The sequence below is a fragment of the Mus caroli genome, unplaced genomic scaffold (assembly GCF_978045245.1).
Source record: "Mus caroli unplaced genomic scaffold, Mus_caroli_1 scaffold_5, whole genome shotgun sequence".
Classification (NCBI taxonomy): domain Eukaryota; kingdom Metazoa; phylum Chordata; class Mammalia; order Rodentia; family Muridae; genus Mus; species Mus caroli.
The window spans coordinates 81,248,391-81,276,176 of NW_028227260.1; the positions used below are offsets into that span (position 1 = coordinate 81,248,391).

At 36.1% G+C, this 27,786-nt stretch overlaps 1 protein-coding gene and 1 pseudogene across 1 annotated transcript in view; both read left to right on the forward strand.

Annotated features, from left to right (window-relative positions):
- Il1rapl1 (interleukin 1 receptor accessory protein like 1) overlaps positions 1-27,786 on the forward strand; it is a 1,382,089-nt gene that overhangs the window by 205,236 nt on the left and 1,149,067 nt on the right. Inside the window, exon 2 of the mRNA XM_021153186.3 lies at positions 22,608-22,712. Within this exon, the coding sequence (XP_021008845.1) occupies positions 22,631-22,712 (82 nt within the window). The 5' untranslated portion in view covers positions 22,608-22,630. The remainder of the gene's footprint in view (positions 1-22,607; positions 22,713-27,786) is intronic.
- LOC147004662 (signal recognition particle RNA) lies at positions 14,550-14,817 on the forward strand (annotated as a pseudogene).

Consider the following 27,786-nt stretch of genomic DNA (forward strand, 5'->3'; position numbering starts at 1 on the left):
TTATGTCCAATTTTCTGAGGAACCGCCAGACTGATTTCTAGAGTGGTAGTACCAGCTTGCAATACCCCAACAATGGAGGATTGTTCCTCTTTCTCAACATCCTTGCCAGCATCTGCTGTCACCTGAATTTTTGATCTTAGCCATTCTGACTGGTGTGAGGTGGAATCTCAGGGTTGTTTTAATTTGCATTTCCATGATGATTAAGGATGTTGAACATTTTTCAGGTGCTTCTCACCCATTCGGTATTACTCAGTTGAGAATTCTTTTTTTTTAGCTCTGTACCCCATTTTTAATAGGGATATTTGATTTTCTGGAGTCCACCTTCTTGAGTTCTTTATATATATTGGATATTAGTCCCTTATCTGATTTATGATTGTTAAATATCCTTTCCCAATCTGTTCGTGGCCTTTTTGTCTTATTGACAGTGTCTTTTGCCTTACAGAACCTTTGCAGTTTTTTGAGGTCCCATTTATCGATTCTTGATCTTACAGCACAAGGCATTACTGTACTGTTTAGGAATTATTCCCCTGTGCCAATATCTTCAAGGCTTTCCCCTACTTTCTCCTCGATAAGTTTAAGTGTCTCTGGTTTTGTGTGGAGTCCCTTGGTCCACTTAGACTAGAGCTTTGTACATGGAGATAAGAATGGATCAAATCACATTCTTCTACATGATAACCACCAGTTGTGCCAGCACCATTTTTGGAAAATGCTATCTTTTTTCAACTGTATGATTTTAGCTCCTTTGACAAAAACCAAGGGACCATAGATGTGTGGGTTCGTTTCTGGGTCTTCAACTCTATTCCATTTGTCTACCTGTCTGTCACTGTACCCGTACTCTACAGTTTTTATCACAATTTCTCTGTAGTACAGCTTGAGGTCAGGCAAGGTGATTACACTAGAGGTTCTTTTATAATTGAGAATAGTTTTTGCTATCCTAGGTATTCCAGATGAATTTGCAAAATTCCCTTTCTAAGTCGGTGAAGAATTGAGTTGAAATTTTGATGGGAAGTGCATTGAATCTGGAGATTGCGTTCAGCAAGATAGCCATTTTGACTACATTGATCCTTCCAATGCATGAGCATGGGAGATCTTTGCATCTTCTAAGATTGTCTTTGATTTCTTTGTTTAGAGACTTGAAGTTCTTATCATACAGATCTTTCACTCCCTTAGTTAGAGTCACACAAAGGTATTTTATATTATTTGTGACTATTATGAAGGGTGTTGTTTCCCTAATTTCTTTCTCAGCCTGTCTATCCTTTGTAGAGTTAATTTTGTGTTGAGTTAATTTTATATCCAGGTATTTCACTGAAGCTGTTTATCAGGTTTAGGAGTTCTCTGGTGGAATTTTTAGGATCACTTATACATATAATCATATTATCTATAAATAGTGAAATTTTGACTTCTTCCTTTCAAATATGTGTCTCCTTGACCTCCTTTTATTGTCTAATTGTTCTGGCTAGGATTTTGAGTACTATATTGAATTGGTAGGGAGAAAGTGGGCAGCCTTGTCTAGTTCCTGATTTTAGTGGGATTGCTTCCAGCTTCTCTCCATTTAGTTTAATGTTGGCTACTGGTTTGCTGTATATTACTTTTATTATGTTTAGGTATGGGCATTGAATTCCTGATCTTTCCAAGTCTTTTTTCATGAATGGGTGTTGGATTTTGTCAAATGCTTTCTCAGCATCTAAGGAGATGGTCATGTGGTTTTTGTCTTTGAGTTTGTTTATATAGTGGATTTCTATATATTAAACCATCCCTGCATCCCTGGAATAATTCCTACTTGATCATGATTAATGATCACTTTGATGTGTTCTTGGATTTGGCTAGCGAAAATTTTATTGAGTATTTAGCATCAATATTCATAAGGGAAATTGGTCTGAAGTTCTCTTTCTTTATTGGGTCTTTATGTGGTTTAGGTATCAGAGTAATTGTGGCTTCGTAGAATGAATTGGGTAGAGTATCTTCTGTTTGTATTTTGTGGAATAGTTTGAGGAGAATTGGAATTAGGTCTCCTTTGCAGGTCTTATAGAACTCTGCTCTAAACCCATCTGGTCCTGGGATGTTTTGTTTGTTTGTTTGTTTGGGGGGGAGTATTAATGATTGCTTCTATTTATTTAGGAGATATGGGACTGCTTAGGTCATTTACCTGATACTGATTTACCTTTTGTACCTGGTATCTGTCTACGAAGTTCTACATTTCATCCAGGTTTTCTAGTTTTGTTGAGTATAGCATTTTGTAGTAGGATCTGATGATGTTTTGGATTTCCTCAGGTTCTGTTTTTATGTCTCCTTTTTAATTTTTGATTTTGTTAATTAGGATACCATCTCTGTGCCCTCTAGTGATTCTGGCTAAGGGTTTATCTATCTTATTGATTTTTTCAAAGAACTAGATCCTGGTTTGGTTGATTCTTTGAATAATTCTTTTTGTTTCCACTTGGTTGATTTCGGCCCAGAGTTTTATTATTTGCTGTCATCTACTCCTCTTGAGTGAGTTTGATTCCTTTTGTTCTAGAGCTTTTAGGTGTGCTGTCAAGCTGTTAGTATAACCTCTCTCTAGATTCTTTTTGGAGACACTCAGAGCTATGAGTTTACCTCTTAAGACTGCTTTCATTGTGTCCCATAAGTTTGGGTATGTTGGACTTCTCTTTTATTAAACTCTAAAAGTCTTTAATGTATTTCTTTATTTCTTCTTTGACCAAGGTATCATTGAGTAGAGTGTTGTTCAGTTTCCACATGAATGTTGACTTTCGATTATTTATGCTGTTATTGAAGATCAGCCTTAGTCCATGGTGATCTGATAGGATGCATGGGATAATTTTAATATTTTTGTATCTGTTGAGGCCTGTTTTTGACCAGTTATATTGTTATATTGTTGGAGGAGGTACTATGTGGCACTGAGAAGAAGATATATCCTTTTGTTTTAGGATAAAATATTCTGTAGATATCAATTAAATCCATTTGTTTCATAACTTCTGTTAGTGTCCATGTGTCTCTGTTTAGTTTCTGTTTCCAGGATCTCTCCATTGGTGAGAGTGGGGTGTTGAAGTCTCCCACTATTATTGTGTGGGGTGCAATGTGTGCTTTGAGCTTTACTAAAGTTTCTTTAATGAATGTGGCTGCCCTTGCATTTGGAGCATAGATATTCAGAATTGCGAGTTAATCTTGGTAGATTTTACCTTTGATGAGTATGATGTGCCCCTCCTTGTCTTTTTTGATAACTTTGGTTTGGAAGTCAATTTTATTCGATATTAGAATGGCTACTCCAGCTTGTTTCTTCGGACCATTTGCTTGGAAAATTGTTTTCCAGCCTTTCACTCTGAGATAGTGTCCCTCCTTTACCCTGATATGGGTTTCCTGTAAGCATGTAAAAGTTGGGTCCTGTTTATGTAGCCAGTCAGTTAGTCTATGTCTTCTTTATTGATGAATTGTGTTGATATTAAGAGATATGAAGGAAAAGTAATTGTTGATTCCTGTTAATTTTGTTGTTAGAGTTGTAATTCTGTTCTTTCCCCTGTCTTCTATTAGGTTTGTGGAAGGATTACTTTCTTGCTTTTTTTAGGGCATAATTTCTGTCCTTGTGTTGGTGTCTTCCCTTTATTATCCTTTGAAGGGCTCGATTTCTGGAAAGATATTTGTGAATTTGGTTTTGTCATAGAATACTTTGGTTTCTCCATCTATTGTAATGGAGAATTTTGCAGGGTTTATTAGACTAGGCTGACTTTTGTGTTTTCTTGGGTCTGTATAACATCTGTCCAGGATCTTCTGGCTTTCATAGTCTCTGGTGAGAAGTCTGGTGTAATTCTGATAGGTCTGCCTTTATATGTTACTTGACCTTTTTCCCTTACTGCTTTTAATATTCTGTCTTTATTTAGGAAATTTGTTGTTCTGATTATTATGTGTTGGGAGGAATTTCTTTTCTAGTCCATTCTATTTGGAGTCCTGTAGGCTTCTTGTATGTTCATGGGCATCTCTTTCTTTAGGTTAGGGAAGTTTTCTTCTATATTTTTTCTTCTATAATTTTTGAACATATTTACTGGCCCTTTAAGTTGAAAATCTTCATTCTCATCTATACTTATTAATCTTAGGTTTTATTTTCTCATTGTTTCCTGGACTTCCTGGATGTTTTGAGTTAGGATATTTTTACATTTTAAATTTTGTTTGATTGTTGTGTCCATGTTTCCTTTTCTTTTCTTTTTCTTTTCTTCTTTTCTTTTCTTTTTCTTTTTTTTGACAGGGTTTCTCTGTGCAGTCCTTGCTGTTTTTTAACTCACTCTTAGACCAGACTAGCCTTGAACTCAGAAATCAACCTGTCTCTGTCTCTCAAGTCCTGGGATTACAGGCATGCACCACCACTGCATGGCTATGTCCATGTTTTCTATGGAATCTTCTGCACCTGAGATTCTCTCTTCCATCTCTTGTGTTCTGTTGCTGATGCTTGCATCTGTGGGTCCTGATTTCTTTCTTAGGATTTCTATCTCCAGAGTTGTCTCCCTTTGGGTTTTCTTCAATGTTTCTACTTCCATTTTTAGATCTTGGATGGTTTTGTTCAATTCCATCACCTGTTTGGTTGTGTTTTCCAGTAATTCTTTAATGGATTTTTTTGTTTCCTATTTAAAGTCTTCTACCTGTTTAGCAGCGTTTTCTTGTAATTCTTTTAGAACTTCTACCTGTTTAGCAGTGTTCTTCTGTATTTCTTTAAGTGAGTTATTAATGCCTTTCTTAAAATCCTTTACCAGCATCATGAGATATGATTTTAAATCCAAATCTTGCTTTTCGGGTGTGTTGGAGTAGCCTGGACTTTCTGTGGGCGTAATGGGTTCTGATGAAGCCAAGTGGTGTTACTTTCTGTTAGTAAGATTCTTATATTTGCCCTTTGCCATCTGTCAATCTCTGGTGTTAGATGTTCTGGCCGTCTCTGGCTGGAGCTTGTTCCTCCTGTGATTCTTTAGCCTCTGTCAGCACTCCTGGGAGTCCAACTTTCTCAAGAGTCCCAGTGGTCAGAGCACTCTCTGCAGGCAAGCTCTCCTCTTGCAGGGAAGATGCACAGGAGTCCTGGGGTGAGAGCTCTCCCTGGAGGTCAACTCTCCTCTCACAGGGAAGGTGCCCAGGGGTCTGGGTCTCAGCTCTGCTTCTTGGCTGAGGATGAAGGCCTGAAAGGACCCTGTCCATGAAGCTCTGTTGCTTCTGCTGACCGCGTGCTCTCCTGTGTAGACTGGTCTCAGTCATCCCAAGATTCTGGTTGTGCTAGGGCCTGTGGAGTTCGAGTCCAAGATGACGCAGTGGGTGGCACCAACCTTAAAGAACCCCAGCCACTGTTTGGGCAGGTTTCTTTTGTCCCTGTTCCTGCTAGCACAAGATCCTCTGGGTTTTTTGGAACAGATGTTATGTTCCACTCACCAGTGATCTCAAGATCCTGGGTGTGCTAGGGTGCCTGCAGCATGGAGAGTCCTCTGGGGACCTTGGGACCCTTTGACGAGTTTGTGCCCAAGATCCAGTGTTACTTTAATACAGACAGAATATAAGATTCTTACTTGGTCAACAATCCCATTCATAAACTAGTCCCAACAATTTCTGCTCTCGTAACCTTTGTACATTTTGTTTCTTCTTTTTGAACTTTTCCCATACTTTCACATGATTTAATTCTCAAGCTAAGGCAACTGTTGGATAAATGAAAAACAATACTGCCTATACCACATATTTTTCAGTATGTGACATCAACTGAAATGTATTTGTGATTCTGTATTTTATTATAAGAACAAAATCTTACATTTTTAAAAAGTATGGCTATATTATTTCCTGTATGCTCCTGTATACATTTCTTTGTTTTGTTGCTGTTATAATCACTATGAGCAAAATCAACTGGGGAAGGAAATAGTTTATTTCATTTTATAAACTTCAGTCCATCATAAAGATAAACCAAGGCAGGAAGTAAATACAGCAACCTGAAGCAGCAACCACAGAGGATACTCTCAGGCTCAGGTTCAGCCATTTTACTTATCCATCCATTGATACCTTGCCCAAGGACTGGATCCACCTCCATCCAGTCACCTATTCAAGAAAACTCCCCATAGAAACACATGACTTAAGGCCAATCTGATAGAGACAATTCTCTATTTGAGATTGCTTTTTCCCAAATGTTGGCAATTCATATTTTTGTCAATAGATTTTTATTTTCATCACAGGATTAAGACGCACAAAGATGCACAAAACATCAACATACATTTTGGTAAGTAGTTGTGGCCAAATGCTAACTTATCTGCTATCTTTGAAAGCACTGGAGGCAATACTAATTGATAAGTAGTATTTCTAGATATGATTTTAAGAAGAACAGTCAATCATAGAAGTCAATATTGAGAAAAATCTCAAGCAAGAAAAGCTGTATTCTACAAGTTAGGAAGTCAAGCAACCAGATCAAATAGGTATAAAGTAATTTATATTCTCTTTGATGAGATAGTTCAGCTAGTGAGATAAAGAAGCAGAAGCCTCAGATAGTGAAAGTCTTTGAGCTGAGCGACTATAGTCAGTACCTAGCTGAGAACCTCATAAATACCACAGGGAAAGAATTTTAGTTCATGTACAAACTTTAAAAGCACATGTTTTCAAGAGAAAATTTAATGTTATCTGCCAGTCTATTAGTAACTAAGGAACATGTATGCCATTTGTATTTGTACATATATATGTATTATCTAAACCTCAGAAGTAACTCTTTTATAGGTAATTGTCTGATATATTGTTATTATAAAATGGAACTTAGTTTTCCAATTACATTATTTTGAATGTGATACTCCATACAGGTAAATGTAGAAAACACCTAATGTAGAAGTAAAAATTAAATATATTTTATGTAAAACACACACACACACACACACACATACATGACACTTCACAAGTAATGAAATGTAAATGTTACTAACGCGTATAATTTCTTAAGTTTCCACATATACCTTTTGTCAACAAACGAAAATATTCCATTAAATTTTCAACTTCTAAGATGTACTAGATTCCTTTCACTTTCATAAAAACTTATCACAATTATTTTATTCTAAATAACATAATCTTACTCATTTACATCTTACCATTTACAGCTCAGAAGTGAGAAATAGGAAATGGCATTTAGGGGGCTAAAATTAGAAAATTGACAGGGCTTGTTCTTTTTGACCTGCAGAGTAATAACTGTTGCATATGTTTTCCAGCTCCTAGAAGTTGTTGGCAATTCTTAGCTGATATCTTTAATACTCTAGTATATACTTTTGTCACCATATGGTCTTTCTCTTGACTTTGGTACTCTAGTCAAGCTTCTATAAGGACCTTTGGGATTATATTATATTCCCACTTCTCATTGTCCTTAACTGAGTCACATTTACACAGTGATTTTTTTTTGCCCCATAAGATAAAATGTTTAGTTATTGTGGGAGTGAGAACATAGACATATATGAAGGCTATTATGCTGTCTAGTAAAATTCTATCCATTCTTAATTTTGATGATTACTTTGGAAGAAATAGAGAGTTATGAATTTTTAATCCTTTTTTTCTTTCGTAAGAGAATTCTATTGACACATTGACACATAGGACAAATGCATAAGTTGCACTATGTGGCAGTTTCAGTTCTTACACTCTCACTCAGTAATTCCAGGTTACTGGTTTTGCTCTTTTCCATGATCTAAGGACATAATTTCTATTGAACAAATTGTATTATTCTCTATAGTGATTAGAGCTGTGATTTAGGGAGATAAGATATGCCACAGATTTATTTTGCATCATTTCATGGTATATTTGCTTATGGCAACTGTATAAAAACACTGCCAACTATGATTTGAGGGTAGAGGCAGCAGATGCATCTATGCATCCCATAATAGGAAAGGCTCTTCTTAATCTCAAAGAATTATAAACAAACTGTTAATGTCATTATAGATGAAAAATCCTCTAAGAGACCAGTGAGAGCAATGTTTGCTAAGGACTTTATTTTGAATAGTAATACCTAGATCAGTGCCTTTGGTACCACTGATAATATGGGTTTGTTTAAAAGCTCTCTACATAATCCCAGGACTGAGAACTAAGAAAAATTGCTTTTGTACCACTGCCTAGTATTCTGATATCAGAAAGCAATATGAGTGCAGATAAAGAAACGAAGCAAGTATTTCCTTCATTTTACAATACTTATAGAGCTTGAATAAGCATCAACTCAACGTATCCAACAAGTTTGCAAAGTTTCCTCAATGTTTTGAAATTCTAACACACAGAAAGATGATAAAGATCATCAGGTTTATTCAACTATTTGTTAAACATACTGGAAGGAAGAGCCCACAAAGGGAAAATTCAACCTGCTAGGTTCGTGTTTGCTCTCCACAAGAGTAATGCTGGAATTCATTGGTTTTTCTTCCCTGGTTTTGCCATAAGTCTTGCCAATCTGCGATTTCAAAGCCCAACAAGTTTTTTGGACTTGAGTGTTTGCAGCTGAATTATAGTGGAGGGTATGTTGAACACCAAATGCAAGAGAAAGATGAATTAGAAAAGTGGCAGATAAAAATTGAGTGCTGTTTTTATTTACGTTCTCTATTCTTATGCACAGTGCACTTATCATCTTAGCTAGTCAGTTTCATCCACTTACTGCATTTTCTTCTGTCAAATAAGTATTAGTTGTATTGGATTTCTTAGAAATTTTTGGCAGTGTATGAATTGTTTCAATTTCTCCAATAGTTCCCAGCAACTTGAACTTTGAATTATTATGCATAGTTAATTAGGATAAAACTATAGCTATCAATTAGTCCTGTAAGTGTTTGTGGCTTATTACAATAAATATAATGTAGGCTCAATCAAGGCACATATATTTAATGATGAGTGCATATAATTATATTTGCTTTTCACAGGAGTGGTTTGACTGAGAACATCTTTAGCTGTCCATTTTTTCAGATAAAGGAAATGAAGTACAGCAGTGATTAACATTACTATTTTCTTGATCTTCCCATCAATAGTCATATTGAACTTAGTTTACTTGAATATTTATTCAGATGTGTTCTGTAGACAAGCATCAGCTAGTGCCAAGAATTTTCCCAGATGTAGTACAATATATTAAATGACTTTTCAGATTTGTGGAAGATAATCTTATGTATTCCAAATTCTATTGGCATAACTTTTTCCTATAAAGGTGCATCACAATTACTGTTCCATTCCATCATTGGGAGAAAGTCATAGACTAACAGGAAAATATTTAGTTATTATGGTAGTTGTTGGTAATGACATGAAATTTCTATATATCTATGAAATTTCTTTCACTGATCTGTTTGGTGTGTTTGAGTTTTGTGTGTGTGCATTTGTGTGCAGATGCATATATGCTTGCATGCATATGTAGGCTTGAGGTCATCAATAGCTTCCTGTTTTATTTTATTTATTTATATTTTAGAGAGACTCTCTCACTGAATGTTGAGCTTGATGATTGTCTACACTGAGTGCCTAGAAAAACTCAGAGACCCTCTGGTCTCTTATCTTTGAATATTGGTCTTATAGGCATGTAGATACCCATGCTCTTATGCTCTACTTTTATGTAGACATTGAGGATTCAAACTCAGATCCTAATGCCTATACAGTAAGCAGTTTTCCACTTAGAAATCTTTGCCTTCTTAACAAATATTCTGATTTTAACTGTATGATACTGAAAAAGAATGTATTGTTAAAGTATAATTAAAAACTTAATTCATGGATCTTGAAAGGTATAAATGAAACATGTCAACTAATTTTTCCATGTCTAAATCATGTAGAGTGTGGAAATAATACTACAACTGATCCAGAGAAATTTCTAGAAACCTACAAGTTTATCTGCAATAAAGGAATATTGATGAGTATTGACTCCACTAGTTTTATACACAAGGCAATAATCTACTATATCCTATTAGACATAACTACCTATTTCTATGAGCAAGAGCTATTTGTATTGCTACAGATTTTCCTGTAAAATCTGGTCATCCTTATAAAATTGAAAAATACCTCATTCAGAAATAAAGGTGTACATATGTATCAGAGGAACCTTCAATTTTCTATTAATATGATATTCAATAATCTCTATTGATTATTCCTGAGACTCAAAGTTTTCCTTAAAGCAGAATGATTTGCCTGCAAATGTCATGAGGTCCTTGTTTTTAGTAGCTGTCTAGTAAGCAAATGGATGGAAGTAGAAAATATCATCCTGAGTGAGGTAACCCAGTCACATATGGTATGTACTCACTCATAAGTGGATATTAGGCTAAAAGCTCAGAATACCCATGATACAACTCACAGAGCATATGAAGCTCAAGAAGAAGGAAGACCAAAGTGTGGATGCTTCAGTCCTTCTTAGAAGGGGGAAGAAAATACTCACAGGAGGTAGAGGGTGGGAGGGACTTGAGAGGAAGAGAGGAAGGGGAGGAGAAAGGGGGGTCAGGATCAGGTATGGGAGGAGACAGGGATGGTATAAAAAAGATCAGGAAATTGAACAGAGATGTGTAGAAATGGGGATGTGAAACTGGCGGTAGCCACCAGAAAGCCCCAGATGCCAGGAAAACAAGAGGTTACCAGGACCAAACAGGAATGATTTTAGCCGAAATGCCTTACAAATAGGACCATATCCAGAGGTTAGGCAAGGTCCTCAGTTGGGGGATGGGGCTACCCACTCATCTCCAAATTTTTAAACCAGAATTGCTCTTGTCTAAAGGAAATATGGGGACAAAATGTGGAGCAGAGACTGAAGGAAAGGCCATCCAGAGACTGCCCCACCTGGAGATCCATCCCATATACAGACACCAAACCCAGACACTACTGTGGATGCCAAGAAGTGCTTGCTGACAGGAGACTGATATAGCTATCTCCTGAGAGGCTCTAGCAGCGCCTGACAAATACAGAAGTGGATGCTCACAGCCAACCATTGTAAATGAGTATGGGGACCCCAATGGAGTAGTTAGGGAAAGGACTGAAGGAGCTGAGTGGGTTTGCAACCCCATAGGAAGAACAATAATACCAACCAACCAGACCCTGCCCCCCCTTAGATCCCAGGGACTAAACCACCAACCAAAGAATACACATGGAGGGACCTATGACTCCAGCCACATATGTAGCAGAGGATGACCTAGTTGAGCATCAATGGGAGGAGACGCCCTTGGTCCTGTGAAGGCTTGATGCACCAGTTTAGAGGAATGACAGAGCAGTGAAGGGGGGAGGGGCTGGTTGGGTGGGGAACACCCTCATACAAGAAGGGGGAAGGAGGATGGGATAGAGGGTTTGCAGAGGGGAAATTGGGAAAGGGGATAACATTTGAAATGTAAATAAATAAAATATCTAATAAAAAAGGTCTTGGAAAATGGAAAAAAAGTAGAATGATATAGATGCACTTACTGTCACATCTCTTCTACAATGTACATACAGTTCCTTCAACTAACCAGTGAGTGCTTCTTTTGTTTCCTGATAACAACATACTTAAGACTCAAAAACAAACCACAACAACTCCCCCCCAAATCCCAGGAGGTAGGCGTGTGTGTGTTTTGTTGTTCAGAATCTATTTTAATTATATTGTTACTGCTACTGGACTGTTTTATTTGTGACCCAGTAAAATGGAACTCCGCTGTAAATATTATAGGAAGGAAATAATTTGTACTAGATAAAAAATTAATTCTTTTTTTTTTTTTCGAGACAGGGTTTCTCTGTATAGCCCTGGCTGTCCTGGAACTCACTTTGTAGACCAGGCTGACCTCGAACTCAGAAATCCGCCTGCCTCTGCCTCCTGAGTGCTAGGATCAAAGGTTTGCACCACCATGCCTGGCAAATTAATTCTTCTTAATATAAACATAAAAGAGAATTAAACTGGCAGCTGAATTTATTTTATGTTAGACCCTAATAATCCCATAGAAAAAGCAATATTTATTTAAAACTGTACCTCAATAGCTAAGTAGTTAAATGATCTACCTTTGCTTTCTATGCTAATCTAGCTATCTCAAAGCCCTATCTCATTATACTTGCTTATTATTATTGATGTGGCCCTTAGGCTTTTACTTGTGTTTCCATAATCTCTCTCTCTCTCTCTCTCTCTCTCTCTCTCTCTCTCTCTCTCTCTCTCGATTCTTGATTTCTTCTTCATGGGTCCAAGTCCTTGATTTGCTTCACTGATCTGAATCTCCCTCTCTCCTTCCTCTTGTTGTCAGACCTCCTGACCCATTCTTTATTACCCCTAGCCATTGAGGGGTCAGCATTTATTGTCAAGGCAGGGAATAAATGGTAAGAACAATTTACACAAACTTGAGACAGGAGATTCTTGGTATAAGTATTAAAATGCTGTGCCTGGATTTAAGTAAGATATGAGGGCAGAGAAATCAGCATTTGAATAACACAAGGGTAAAGTTTGCACAGTGTACAAAAACATTATGCCTATGCAATATGATTTATCAAGATGATTTACATTTAAAATGAGTGTTTTGGTATGCCCAATTAAGATTAAATAAATCATCTTCTTATTCTTATAAAATTTGAGACAACTTGATTCCTGGAAATTGTTTCTAAGAAAAATTTAAAGTGGGACATACACACACACACACACAGAGAGAGAGAGAAACCAATGCATGTAATCTTTGACAGTTGGGAAGCAGAGGCTGCAGATGTATGTCATCTGGCAGAATTTTTGCCTATCACACCAAAGTTCTAGGTTCTATCTTCAACACCTCATAAAAACAAACAAGCAAACAACCACAACAAATGCTACAATGAGCCTGAAAGAAATAAAGGAAATGATGGACAGACAGGGTGTAGGAGGGTCCCTACTTGAGAAATAGAAAGGAATGTTTGGGCTTGTGAAGCAGATGACAGAGAGTAATGAAGAGTAAATGTGAGAATATGATCACAGTGCATTACATACAAGTGTAATATTGTTAAAAATTAAAAATATAGGGGCTGGAAAGATGGTTTAGCATCTTCTCTCATCCTTTCCTAGATTCATGTAGCTATTGCAGGAATGTACTTTCTTATGGCTTTAAAAATTTTTTTAAAGCATCTTAGTTATTTTTTCATCTACCCATGCTTGTGACACAGTGCGTGCATACAGTTCATGGAATCTCATGTGAGAGTTGGTTGTCTCCTCCCAGGGATACAGTTGTGATTATAAAAAGATAAAGACATGTAAGATTATGTTCTATGGACATGTGGTGAGGTATGGGGAAAGGAGTTGCCTTGGGGGGCCTATGTCAATTCATCCCTTCCCCCTGAGGGACCAACCACAAGATGGTATAGTATAGAATAGAGTATTCAGGGCATTGGGAGGGGAGTTAAGAGAGTAGTAGAGGCAGAAAAAGGCAGAGAGAGGGAGAGAGTAGAGAACTAGAAGTTGGCCATGACCATGAGGAGAGAGGGGATAAAGGAATGGGGAGAGAGGGGAAGGAAGTGAGCCAAAGGCAAGAGAGAGAGGCAAGAGTAAGAGAGTAAGAGGAGGGGGCAAGCAGCCCCTTTTATCTTCCTCAAAACTAACAAACCACTGAATATGGGTGTGAGGCATAGATTCCAAAATATAGTCCCATCTAGACATCTATCTGATGTTTTTCTCTTCCTAACAGCCCTTTCATAATGGGCCAGGCATAACTGGTTCTGGTCAGGTAATTGTGGGGGTGGAGTCCAGACAGAATACCAACAGATACCACTAATGACATCAGGTTTTCTGGCAACTACCTTTACCAACTATCTCACTTGTACTTTTTCTTCATAACAAATTTAGTTCTTTGAGGATTTCATAAATATCATTTTATCAATACAATATTTTCTCCAACTTCTCTCATATGGAATTCCCCCACAATCACTGAACTGTGTCCCTCTTTGCCCATACCTCAGTGCTGCTTGTATATTCCTGGAAGTGTGGCCTTCTGCTGGAGCATGGTTGTCTTAGCAGTGACTACAATCTTTTTTTTTTTCCAATTTTTGTGAGATATTTTCTTCATTTACATTTCAAATGCTATCCCAAAAGTCCCCTATACCCCCCGCCCTGCTCCCCTACCGACACACTCCCACTTCTTGGCCCTGGCATTCCCCTGTACTGGGGCATATAAAGTTTGCAAGACCAAGGGGCCTCTCTTCCCAATGATGGCCGACTAGGCCATCTTCTGCTACATATGCAGCTAGAGACACTAGCTCTGGGGGTACTGGTTAGTTCATAATGTTGTTCTACCTATAGGGTTGCAGAAACCTTCAGCTCCTTGGCTACTTTCTCTAGCTCTTCCTTTGGGGGTTCTGTGTTCCATCCAATAGATGACTGTGAGCAGCCACTTCTGTATTTGCCAGGCACTGGCATAGCCTCACAAGAGACAGATATATCAGGGTCCTTTCAGCAAAATCTTGCTGGAATATCCAATAGTGTCTGCATTTGGTGGCTGATTATGGGATGGAACCCCAGGTGGGGCAGTCTCTGGATGGTCCATCATTTCGTCTCAGCTCCAAACTTTGTCTCTGTAACTCCTTCTATGGGTATTTTGTTCCCCATTCTAAGGAGGAATGAAGTATCCACACTTTGGTCTTCCTTCTTCTTGAGTTTCATGTTTTTTGCAAATTATGCCTGTAGTCCCAGCTACTTGGGAGGCTCAGACAGAAGGATCACTTGAGTCCAGGAGTTCTGGGCTATAGTGTGCTATGCTGATCAGGTGTCCGCACTAAGTTTTGCATTAATATGATGACCTTCCAGGAGTGGGGAACCACCAGGTTGCATAAGGAGAGGTGAACCAGCCCAGATCAGAAATGGAGCAGGTCAAAACTCCCGTGCTGATTAGTGACTACAATCTTAAAGAATATTGAGACTCCCTTTGCCAGAAATTATCAATTGCTAAAAGCTCCTTACTTCAGAATGGAGTACATAACTGTTATCATTTTATTTGTACATAAATATGCATGTGTGTTTAATATTTCTCAAAATTCTTGGCAATGTTTCTTGTTAGAAATGGCATTTTTGCATGAGTAATTTTAAATGTTATGCCTTTCAGTATCTTGCAGCTGGAAAGGCTGGAAGAGTGTCTATTTTTCCTCTCCATAGGAAGTCAAGCTCACAACTTTACCGTGCACTGTTTTATGTAAATTGAGTCCTTGGAAAATACTTTATCTGTGTCATGCACAAATGGATACTTAATTTTCTTATGAGACTGAAAAAGTGGTTACTTTAATCTTGAGTATATTAATGTCAAAATGTTAAGGATTAAATCAAATATAGTGGATCACTTTTAGCATAGCTAATTATTACACTAGGAGGAAGCACAGGAAGAGGTAGCATTTAAAAGTGTCTACAGTTAAGTGCCACCATTAAACAATCGTTTAAAACACAACCATTTTGTTTAATCCTTACTAGACACTGAAGTAGGTGCTTGTACCTCAGTATGATGATAAAACAGCGAAAGGGTGAAATACTCATTGGCAGTACTTGTGCCAGAGCCCTCTAAAAGAGAAAACTTCAACTATGAGATTGCTTATCCTAATGTAAAGCTAAAATTAGATCTTAGTACTGTTCTTCCTCATTCTTAAATGTCTTTTCTCGATATGGATAAAAACAATAGAATTCAGCTTCTTTCCATTTTATTGATAAAATATATTAAAATATATTAATCTCCTGTACTTTCCTGTTTGTAAAAAGATTTATTCCAGGTTTCTGACATGGACATCTTTCCAATTTCTTTCTAATTCCACCAGCTTCCTCTGCCTTTGTTCAAACTTGGCCTCACTTTACATGGATGTCTTGATCTTCTCCATAGTAAAATACGAACTTCAACTTCTCTACTTTTAGATATACAGTTCATATTTCTCCTCCTAGTGCACAGACCACTAAAACTTAATTTCACCTAACATTTTCTAATCATGCCCTAGTGAGTCTAATACAATGCCTAGGCATTATGACAAGGACACTTTTTACTCTGAAGCTCCCTAGGCTTTTTCAGTTCTCATATTATATGTATTCTCCTCATGTTGTCATTAATTTTTATTGCCTTGATTATCTCATACCCTTATAGATTCATCCTTACTGTCCCTTGATTTATTTTTGCCTGTATCATAAATTTAGGTAGCTCCTGTAGTGAAAGTATAAAATTCCTCCTATTTTTATTCTTTACTCTTTTTGCCCTAGTTTACATACTTAAGAGTAGCTGTGATTACGATGTTGGTATCTTTCCTCATCCTACAGACCTTTGGAAAATATGTTTAATTAAATACATAAAAATTTATAGTCCAAATGTACTTTTATAGGATTTCTACTGCTATTGTGTAAAATATTTCCCAGAAACTTGCCAATATACAAATATATGATATCAAAATATACATCATTTGCATCACCATATTATGTTTATTCTCTATTAACTGTCACTCTCTTAAGGCCTACTCTATCCCTCCTTTTTGTCCATACTTGAAAAAAAATCTTTCCTTTGACCTCAACCTATGTTTTAGAAAATAATTCAAACAATTCAGATTATTTTCTAAGACAATATCTTGAAAAGATAGAAAAGAAAACCAAGGCCTTCCCTAGCATATCTTGATACACGTACTTCAGGCTGATATTTTTAAATCCTCTCATTATAGTGCAAAGCATAAATTCTCAGTGATAATTGCCACTTTTATTAATTACGTTTATCATTGCATGAACTTGGTACCTTAGATAAGCAACCTTAGGAAAGAAGGTTGAATTTTGGCTCATAATTTGAGGGGGTGTTTAGAAGAGAAACGTGGCACCAGGACTTGGAAGCAGCTGGCTAAATTGTACTAGTCAAGAGGCAAAGAGCAATGAATGCTACATCTCTCTTTTCCCTACTATATTTAGTTTAGTTAAGGAATTAACCTCATAGAGGAATGTCATTCATATTTTCTATTATTTACATATGTCATTTATTTTAACTTAGAATATATTTTAACTTATATGTAACATCTCATAGCCATGGCCAGGGGCATATCTCCTAGGTTACTATCGATCCTGTCAATTAGATAATCATTATTAACTTTTGCTAAATCCATTATATAGAAGATACCCAAGATATAAGATACAATTTGCTAAACGCATGAAACTCAAGAAGAATGAAGACCAAAATGTGGACACTGTGCCCCTTCTTAGAATTGGGAACAAAACACCCATGGAAGGAGTTACAGAGACAAAGTTTGGAGCTGTGATGAAAGGATGGACCATCTAGAGACTGCCATATCCAGGGATCCATCCCATAATCAGCTTCTAAACGCGGACACCATTGCATACACTAGCAAGATTTTGCTGAAAGGACCCAAATATAGCTGTCTCTTGTGAGACTATGCAGGGGCCTAGCAAACACAGGAGTGGATGCTCACAGTCAGCTATTGGATGTATCACAGGGCTCCCAATGGAGAAGCTAGAGAAAGTACCCAAGGAGCTAAAGGGATCTGCAACCCTATAGTTGGAACAACATGATGAACTAACCAGTACCCCGGAGCTCTTGTCTCTAGCTGCATATGTATCGAAAGATGGCCTAGTCGGCCATCACTGGAAAGAGAGGCCTATTGGACTTGCAAACTTTATATGCCCCAATATAGGGGAATGCCAGGGCCAAAAGAATGGGAATGGGTGGGTAGGGAAGTGGGGGGCGCTATGGGGGAATTTTGGGATAGCATTGGAAATGTAATTGAGGAAAATATGTAATAAAAATATTAAAATTAAAAAAAAAGAAGTTTCCTCGTGGTTGCTACTACAACTTATTACCAAATTTAGCCTCCTTATACACCTCCAGTTTGTCTAGTCTTTACGTCCTGCAGGAAATTTTTATACTTTGAAAGCATTTTTGTATTGCTTTACCACAAAAAAATTGAAGTGAAATTAATAGGTTCCCTCTCTATTCCTCCAGCACATCATACACACCACATAGCAACAGGACTTAAATAAGTAGGTAAGAATTTGTGTCCTTCATTGCCTTCTTTACTGAACAGTCTTCTACTGTCCTTAGAACAGTATCTTCTATGTAGTTTATACTTACTATGTGTTTATCATGTTAGGGGACTTCCTTGGGAACATATCTTGGTTGTACAATTATCCTGATCCTATTGGTTGGAGTATTAAACTGTGGCAGGGGACTTGCCTTTTCTAACATTCATGTCTTAACTTAGCTAACAAGATGAAACTTCTGTTACATTCATATCTTAACCTGCCAAGCAGGATGTCAGTTACCCATGTACATGCCTCTTTATGCCAAGTAGGATGTCAGTTCCTAGGGAGGTATTGGGAACTTAAACTTTACTTGAGCAGTACTCAAAATGGATGTCTTATTTAAAAGAGTTTCTTACATTGGTGCAGGTGTCTCTCATGTTGGGATCTATCCCAAGAGCAGCTTATAAAAGCAAATATGATAAAAGCTTATACACAGGTGAAGGAAGTGCTGCTGGGTGATTAGTTGGGAACCAATTTTATTATGGGTAATGATACAAAGCAGTTGACTTCTACCACAATTGGTTTCCAAGGGCACAGAAAATAACAGACTATGTAATTTACTTGGTCCTGAGAAACTTTCCTTGTAACATCAGAAACAACATATGAGAAAGTTTCTTTTTAATATTAGTAACACCACAAAATAAAAGGCTAGACAGGTACCTAGTTACCTAGGACTTAACATTTGATCTTGGTCTTGATGTTTTACCTAGGCCTTAACAAAAACTGTTTGTAGTATTCAGAATGAAAGAGTGTGTGATTAATAGTCTTTCTATGCTACTACTCCCATTCATCCACAATAGCAACAACATTTTTCATTCATTGAGTTGTTTCTCATCCATTGTTAATATGTGTTAGAACACTGTGATGTATTTGCTTTTCATACAGCTTGTTTTCAAATGTAGACATTAACTAAAGAGAGGATATGTTGTAAAACCCAAAGCTGACTTGGTGTACAAGAACCCAAGAGGTGAACAATATTCTTTTTTTCTTTGTTTTTTATTAGATATTTTCTTTATTTACATGACAAATGCTATCCCCTTTCCTAGATTCCTCTCCGAAAATATGCCCTCTCCCATCCCCCTGCTCCCCAACCCACCCACTCCTGTTTCCTGGCCCTGGCATTCCCCTATGCTGGAGCATAGAATCTTTGAAAGACCAAGTGCCTTGCCTCCCATTCACTATGCCATGCTCTGCTACATATGCAGACACAAGTCCCACCATGGGATTTCTTTGATTGGTAGTTTAGTACTAGAGATGAACAATATTCTTTTTTTTTTTTTTTTTTTTTTTTGGAGACAGGGTTTCTCTGTATAGCCCTGGCTGTCCTGGTACTCACTTTGTAGACCAGCTGGCCTCAAACTCAGAAATCCGCCTACCAATTGCCTATATAAAGCTTGTTTATGGACAGATAAAACCCACTGTGCTCAGCAACATTCCTTGGGCAGGTGATAATGGGAGCACACACACACACACACACACAATTTATTTAGTTCCTACCTTGTCTTCATTCAATGACAGATTGTGACTTGGAAATATACACAAAATTAATCCATTTCATTCTCTCATTATTTCTAGTGGTTTTATTTATTTATTTATTTATTTATTTATTTATTTATTTTTATCACATCAACATGAAGGAAACTAGAAGACTCAAAATATGTGCTTTAGTGTAACAGTAAGAAAATAAATAAGAATTTTAGTAAATGATCACATAGTAATGCTGTTTTTATGATTTGAGTGTTTATAGTTAAAATACTTTACAGTCATCTGTGCTTTAAAACTATAAACTCTAACATTTCACACATCAACAATTCACAAGTTCCATATCACTTACTTTTTTGAATGGTTGATGAAATCTCATGCTGTCTTGTTCTTCCTCACCTGGAATGGATGTACTCCCTCTGTGCATTATGTCCATGTTGTATGTGACCCTTACCATTTAGTCATTTTATAACCATCACTGTCAGTAAATAGATTGTGCTGGAATCATAGTATTTAAAGGCAAGTAATCCTTCTGTAGTAACCCAATTCCATGCCAAATGGTTTGGACCATTCAACAAATTTATCATCAAAACAGGTGTGAGTATGGTTGAGAAAAGTACTTTGATTGAGAAAATATAATAGTTGTTATAGCAGATTTTATGATTTTTATTAACTTCTTACTACATCTAATTTATAAGTTGAAATTAAATGTGGGTATGCATAATAGGAAAACATAATATCCATAGGTCTTTGTGCTGTCTGTGCTTTTAAGGATAAAATGTGATGGTTTTGGAACTGATTGTCTGCTGATAAAGTGAACTATTAGATATACTGTCATTGTTTTTCTAGGTAACAATCTTAATTTTGCTGACAGCACAGCAAGTCATGGATATCTACAGTTGGACATATTTAATTTATCTTTCAGTTTAATATACAATAAAATTTCTATGAGACATTTTAAAGATTATTATAGATTGACCACAGAATTAAGACCGTGAAACATATATAAATCTATTTTTCCTAATACACATTTTCAAGGATTCAATTAAGGATCTTGATGTTACAAAATTGATGCTTTTTAAACCAACTTGAATTTCAGAAATAGAATTGCAAACTAGTTTGTGTCTTGTAGAAATGAAATGGGCAAGGAAATAGTATTTTGAAAAAGAGACAAGAAACATGATAGTTAAGCTGGAAGGGCTTGCAGCTTATAGTTGGATCCTGGAGTTTCTTGGGAAGCACTGATTAAACTCCCACTGAGAAAAGAACTGATTCTTGCTGCTAACCTGAAGGCTGAAGATACCAACTTTAAATATTTCTACAGTTCTAGTTAGTGCAGTGTCTGAGAAATAGGATGTGGATTCTAGGAATGCATGAGTCAACCTTGCAATGCAATGTGGCATTTATCTAGATGTGCCTGATGAATTGGCTCTTTGGATAAGCTTCATTTATATTTTTGTGATAACTCTAGATCCTTGCTTTTTTAAAAAAATCACCATTTAAATGCTTACTAAAGTTAAAATAGCTTATTCTGCATGCCATTTTATATAATTTTTTGATTTTAAGCTGTAATGATGATTATGTGTCAAGTGAATGGATTTTGACTTATAAGGTGGAATATATTTTAATAGACTTTTATTAATGTGAATGAATTAATCATTTAAAAATATTCAGATATATCTGAGGCTGTGGGGGAGCAAAAATGTATCTGTCAAACTGCAGTTCAGCTTCCTCATGTGTAATAAACTCAAAGTGATAGCTGCCAATGATCAGTCATCAAATATCTTGCAAAGAAACTTGTGCTATCATAGGCTTACAGTATATCTGAACTGTGTACTGACTTGCTACTTCACAAATTCAGTACCGTAGTGCTCAACTCTTCTATTTTCATCTTATAATACAAAAGAAAACCAGGGTGGTATTTGCCAAGGTCTTCTTAGGGAAATTTGTAGATGTTGTTGCAAGAGCACAAACTTGCCCCAGTGAATAAATTAATTCTAGGGGTCTGATGTACACCAAGGGGATTCTACTAAATAGTGCTTTGCTATGTAATTCAAATTTGCTGCCAGTACATTTTAAAAACTTTGATCCATCAGGCATAAAAGGCAACTATGTCATAAGATAAATGTGTTAACTTACTTTATTGTGGTAACCATTTCATAATGTAAATGTTTATCAAACCATCATATCACATATCTTAAATATATGCAATCTCTCCATTTTCTTTGTATAAAATATAAAAAGAGATAATTTAGAAAAGAAAATGTATATATAGGTTATATAAAATGAAATGTCTTGCTTTTTGGATAGCCAAATGGTATATCAACATACTTCTTAGTATCCTGAAGAGACATTTATAGTAGATGATGGCATATGTTTTTGTAACTTTCTTCGACAGTGTGCCTTTTATCCATCAATATAGCCACATCCTTAAACTTTCTCTGAAGCATATTTTTCAGTTTTTTAAGAGTTGTTAAATCTCAAATCTTGAGAGACATACAATTGATAAAATTTTGTTAGTAAAGAAAACACTTCAAAACTCATATTGTGTTGCAGCAATGGATACTTTAAAATGTTAATTTCAGTAATATGTATTAAAATAAATTGTTCTTAAAATAAAGATATTGTTTTCTTATCTAACACAAATTAAGTCTCTAAATTTAGAGAAATTCTAAACTTCATTTGAACTTAAGATTGGAAATCATTCTCAGAAGCCTATGGAAACATTATAAGCATTACTGATTTTGCTTTAACCTAAAATGGATATTTTATTGAAAATGTAATATAGATCCTGTTTGTGATATTCTTTCCTTATGAGTAATTCACAAGAAGTTTAACAAGAGAGAAGGACTAATATTGTTATATGTTAAATAAAAATAGTGATAATTATAAAAAATAAAATAAAGAGAAGGAAGGTTTAAGTGAGAATGCTTCAATCCCGCCTAGAAGGAGGAACAAAGTAATTGATTGCTTCGAATATAAACAATAAAATGTGCACAAGAGACAGGTTCATTGGTCCATACTTGCACCCTTTTAGAAGGCTGAAGCTGGGGGGATGTCATAAGTGCAATGTCACACTGTTCTATAGGAAATTCAAGGTCAGACAATGATATATGGCCTGACTCTGTCTGTCTAGAAACAAATGTACACAACATTCTCATAATATGTCAATAAATCTTGTAAATTATTGTTTTCATTTTATCTTTCTCTTAAGGAACAGCCTGTAAGAACTGGAAGATGAAAGCTCCGATCCCACATTTGATTCTCTTATATGCTACTTTCACTCAGAGTCTGAAGGTTGTGACTAAAAGAGGTTCTGGTAAGAAGTGCCTATTTTTCTCATCTTATGCAGACTGTGACATGTACACATGTTATTTCTGAGAGTCTGAGAAGTGTAAGGAATCTATGCTATGGAGACACCATAGGTATATCGGAGAATAGTGAAGGGTATTAAAAGGCAATTATAAAAGTGTGAGTGTGTGAAAATTAAAGTGGTTTATACTGTTGAGATGAATTAGAAATGTGAATAAGTTCTACACCAAAAGTTTCATTCAGAATCCATTAAACAGTGTGATTTTTAAGGCTCTCTTGTAGAGTATCACTTTTAATGGAACATTATTGTGTATTATTTCATCTTACTTCTTAATACTATTATTTCCTTAACAACTATGTCTATAATGAATTCTTTTAAGGGCTGTTTTGCTGACTCACTTAGAAGGATTTACAGTTTAAATGGTGTCATTTAAGAAAAGGACATGGCGTTTCACCTAATATTTTTACAAGGGAAAAAGAGTAGAACAGTATTGCAAAGCAGAAGTGACTCAATTAGTGTTGAAACTCAAACAATTTGCATGTCATTATGCGTGCTTAGTTTCTAGTTGTCTATTCAAAATTGGAGTTAGAGAGTAATATAATGCTCAAGTGAATACATATTGATGTGAAATTCTGTCTAGTAAGCTATTGATATGCTTTATCATTGCCATTTTTCCACATTGCATGGCATTATAGACATTTTGAACGTACAGCTTTTAGGCATAAAGGGAGAATACAGGAACTGAGTTTAGCTGCCCCAGCTCTAGTGTGCTCCCTGTGCAGTCTCCAGAGACAAATCAAAGATTGAGGTGAGTCTCAGAAGGTTACTGTGTTATGATTCTATGATTTGGAATAGTGTAGAATCTGCCTCATATTGATAGGCTAGTGGAAACTGCCACCTGTAGAGGAAGTGGCCAATAGTTCTGCTTTCAAGAACCCCTTCTGCAGATAAAAGTTTGAAGAGAAACTGGGAAAAGATATGTGTGTAGGTAGATTCAGAGCATGTTTGCTTTATTGAGCCTATTATGTAACCTGCAACATTTTGGTAATGTTACTTTTAGATGTCATTGGAGCGTGATATGATAGTAGGAATTGTAGAAAAATAACATTTGTAGTTTTGCACTTTATTTCATCTATTATTTTGTGGGTATTTTTAAATGCAGGTAAACTGTAAGGTGAGATTATGATTGTTGATTAAATCTTAAAAGCTTCATTTTCTGGTTATTATATCTCATTACATACAACTGCTTTTTAAAGTTCTTTCTGCATATGTCAGATTATGATTTATTGAAATGCAAATGTGACCTTTCTCTTCATAAAATACTGGTGACAGGTCTATACTATATTAGTTCTTCTTTAGCAGCAAGAATTTCTTTGTTTTTAATCAAAGTGGAACTTCCTATGTTTGAGAAACTAGGAGCTGATCAAGAAATGGGATACAACTAGACAATTCATATCTCTTGCTTTTAGACTTTGAAAAAATTACATTATCTCAAATGTAAACTTTATTTTAATAATATAAATCTAAGTTAGGAGACTGTTATTTAGATGATGTCCCAAGTTAAACTGGGATTCTCATATTTTCACTCTTCAGTTTATGAATGAAGTTGTCACATACCTACTTCTTACCTCTCAAATCAAATATGTCTTATATAATTATATAAAACAACAAATAGGGTAAATGAAACAATTTAAATTGAGACTGATTCTTCCCAATGTGCATGTAAAGACTCAATGAATGTGAATCTGTTCAGCTACGTTTGGGGTAGTAAGTGTAAAACTTGAGAGTCAATATTTTTTCATATACTTTCCTTGCTTTCAGTCATTTTCACTATGTTTGTTACCATAATTTCTTGAGAGAAACAGGTATGTAGCTTACTGAATAGAATCATTACTGATTTCCATAGATCAAAACAGGAGTTCCCTAGGCATGTTCATCTTAAAAGATGAAGGGCTTAATCTTCACACCTATCGTAAATGACAAAACCATAAGCACTGAGGCCTGAGCATCTGAATCAATTTTTGAAGCTTGAGCTTGTGTATTAAGCAAGAGTCTGGTTGTTATTTAGCATTATGTTGTGATTTTATAGATCTTTTACAAGTTTGATAGTGATTATGCAAATTCCAATGCTTTTCAAGTGTATGTTACTGGGTATTATATTGAATTCACTGTGACCACAAGTAAATGTAGATAATTTAATAATTACACATGCATTATACTTAAAATAGGCAAAACATGACTAAAATAGACAGTGTAATGCTCAGTTTTATGGCATGGTAATTGTGTGTAGTGTTTACTTCAGACTAACACATATGGTCATTCCATAAAAATTTAGAAGGAAGTATTTGCTTCTCATTAGCAAATCTAATTGCAAAGCATTAGGAGGTCTTATACATACGGAGATGCAGTACTGTTATCACCTCAACGTACTCCCCCATTGCACATATTTAAGGAGCAAATCAAATCTAATAAGGTGCTTTTATTATTAGAGCTTTCTGGATTCAAATATTCAAAATACAAGTTCATGTTTCATTTTACATAATCATTCCTAGTATGTGTATCTATGATAAATAGGGATTGAATCTGGTCTTTTACATAATAGTCTAAGGTTGTACATACATTGATAATTGAGAATATAAATGTGTGGTGTCACAACAAATTTAGTAAATAAATATTTGAGTGTCTGTCAATTGTTGAATATTTGTACAAAATCATATAAAGCACATTCTTTCTTTAAGATTTCTCATATCTCAACCAAATTATACAATGTAGCTTAACCTTCCTGCTTGTCTTACCTTATATTTCTCTATTCCATTCACTACCTCTCCATCTCTCCTCTCCTCTAGGTCCCAATTCTATCCCACTCTCATCTTCTTCTCTACTATTCTTTCCTGGGATCCTTTGCCCTCAATTTGATACCCCATCTTCTTCACTCTCTCCATCTCTTTGCCTCCTTCTTCTTTTATTTTAGTGTAGTTTGTCGGTCTTTGTTAAACTGATTTAACCAGTCTTGCTTATGCTTAGCAAGTGGTCTGTCAGTGAAATATATCCCAATCCCCATACCTACCTAGTATTTTTAACTATAAAAATACTGCAATTTTTTGTTTAGAAATGTAAAGCCCCCAAAAATGTTCTTTCCTAATATATAAAACAAAAACAAACAAACAAAAAACCAACAAATCAAACAGGGTTCATTGATATAACATTTTGTTTTATATTTCCAGTAACTTGTATTTTGTTATTAGCTTTATTACTTCTTTGAGAATTTTATATGATGTACTTTCATCTTATTCACCTGTTTCCCAACTTCTTCCAGATCTACCTCACATTTCCTGCCCATTTCACTTTGTGTCATTTTTATTTTTTGAACCCCTTCAAGTCATGGAAACATCTTTATAAGTGAATTATTAAGGGAATCAGCTAGAAAGTGAAAAATGGAGCTTGTAAGTGACAAGTGATTTTTAGGATTCAATGAAAATGAAGTAGGACCAAGCAAACAAAACTGAAGTATTTAACAAAAGCTGCATGTGAGTTTGATTCTAGACACTTAATCCTAGTACCAGCCTGGTCTGCATAGTGACTTCTAGGACAATGGAGCTACACAGCAAATCTGCTGGGAGGGGGGGGGGCGGAGAGGAAGGGAGAGGGGGGAGAAGAAGAGAGAGAGGAGAGAGACAGAAACATACAGAAAGTGTCAGAGAGACAGAGAGAAAGAGACAGAGAGAGCCACAGAGAGACACAGATATAGAGATAGACACACAGAGAGAAAGACAGAGAGAGCCACGCAGAGAGCCACACAGACAGAGATAGAGAGAGGCACACACACACAGACAGAGAGAAGACACAGAGAGACACACACAGATAGAGAGAAAGACACAGACAGAGAGAGACAGACAGAAACACAGAGAGAGACACACACAGAGAGACACAGACAGAGAGACATAGACAAAGAGAGGAACGCAGACATGAAGAGACACAGAGAGACACAGAGACAAACAGAGAGAGACACAGACTGAGAGACAGAGAGTCAGAGAGAGACAGAGTCAGACAGAGAGTCAAAGAGAGACAGAGTCAGACAGAGAGTCAGAGATCGACAGAGAGCTTGTTTTTATTTCTTAAAAGGAGATTATTATAATATACTGTTTAAGACTAGTGGAGTATTAAAGGGAAAGATAAAAATTCAGGATAACCAACACCTAGTGCATGTTAGGGGTTTATATGAAGACAACGAACTTTTACAAACCATAAGTGTTTTTGAAGTTTTGGAATATAGTCCAGAATCTGTTAGAAAGAAGGAGAAGTGCCTCTTTGGATATTCCTGTAATGGAGTTTTTTTTGGATTTCATACTGGTTTAAAGTGATTCTGGTGTCATTGTGCTGAGATTTTGGTTTTGATAATATCACTCAGAAGTTGCCTTCTTGTAAAGAGAATAGCTCTTGATGACAGACACATGAAAAGTTAAGTATAGGAAAAACTCATACTTATTAGAGCATATAGAGGAGAATAAGTGGCTATGTTACATAAATGAAAAAGTTCATATTATTCTAGAGAAGATTAACGGTACATAAAAATTCCCTAGAGTAGTAAGCTGTTACACAGTAAGAGGATTGCTGCAGGGATTTGATCTTCTCTTCATTCTAGGACCTGCCAAGGGACACCTGTTTGTGTGAAATGATTTAGAAGAAATTCTGTCTGACAGCAAGTGGAGGACATGCCTCAAGAGGTTAATTAAAACTACAGAGTTTAGGTCCAGATAATTTCAAAAAGTAAGCAGTAAGTAACCAAAGACACAGTTTAGGTTCTAAGTCGTGTGTTTATTTATGGATCTCTGTTTCTTTAATTAATAGACATCACACTACAAAAGAAGTATAATTTTACTGAATAGAAAAGAAAAGGCCACATGGGGGGTACTTCTAAGTCGTACCAATATGATTTATGTATATCAGTTCCCTTGGGCATTTCTGTAAGTCAATGAACTCAATTCTACATGATTAAGAGACAACCTAGTCCCCTCAGCATCTGCCTTTTACCATGTTGCCATGTGTTTATCTTCAGTTTGTCAAATATGTCAACAAGCAT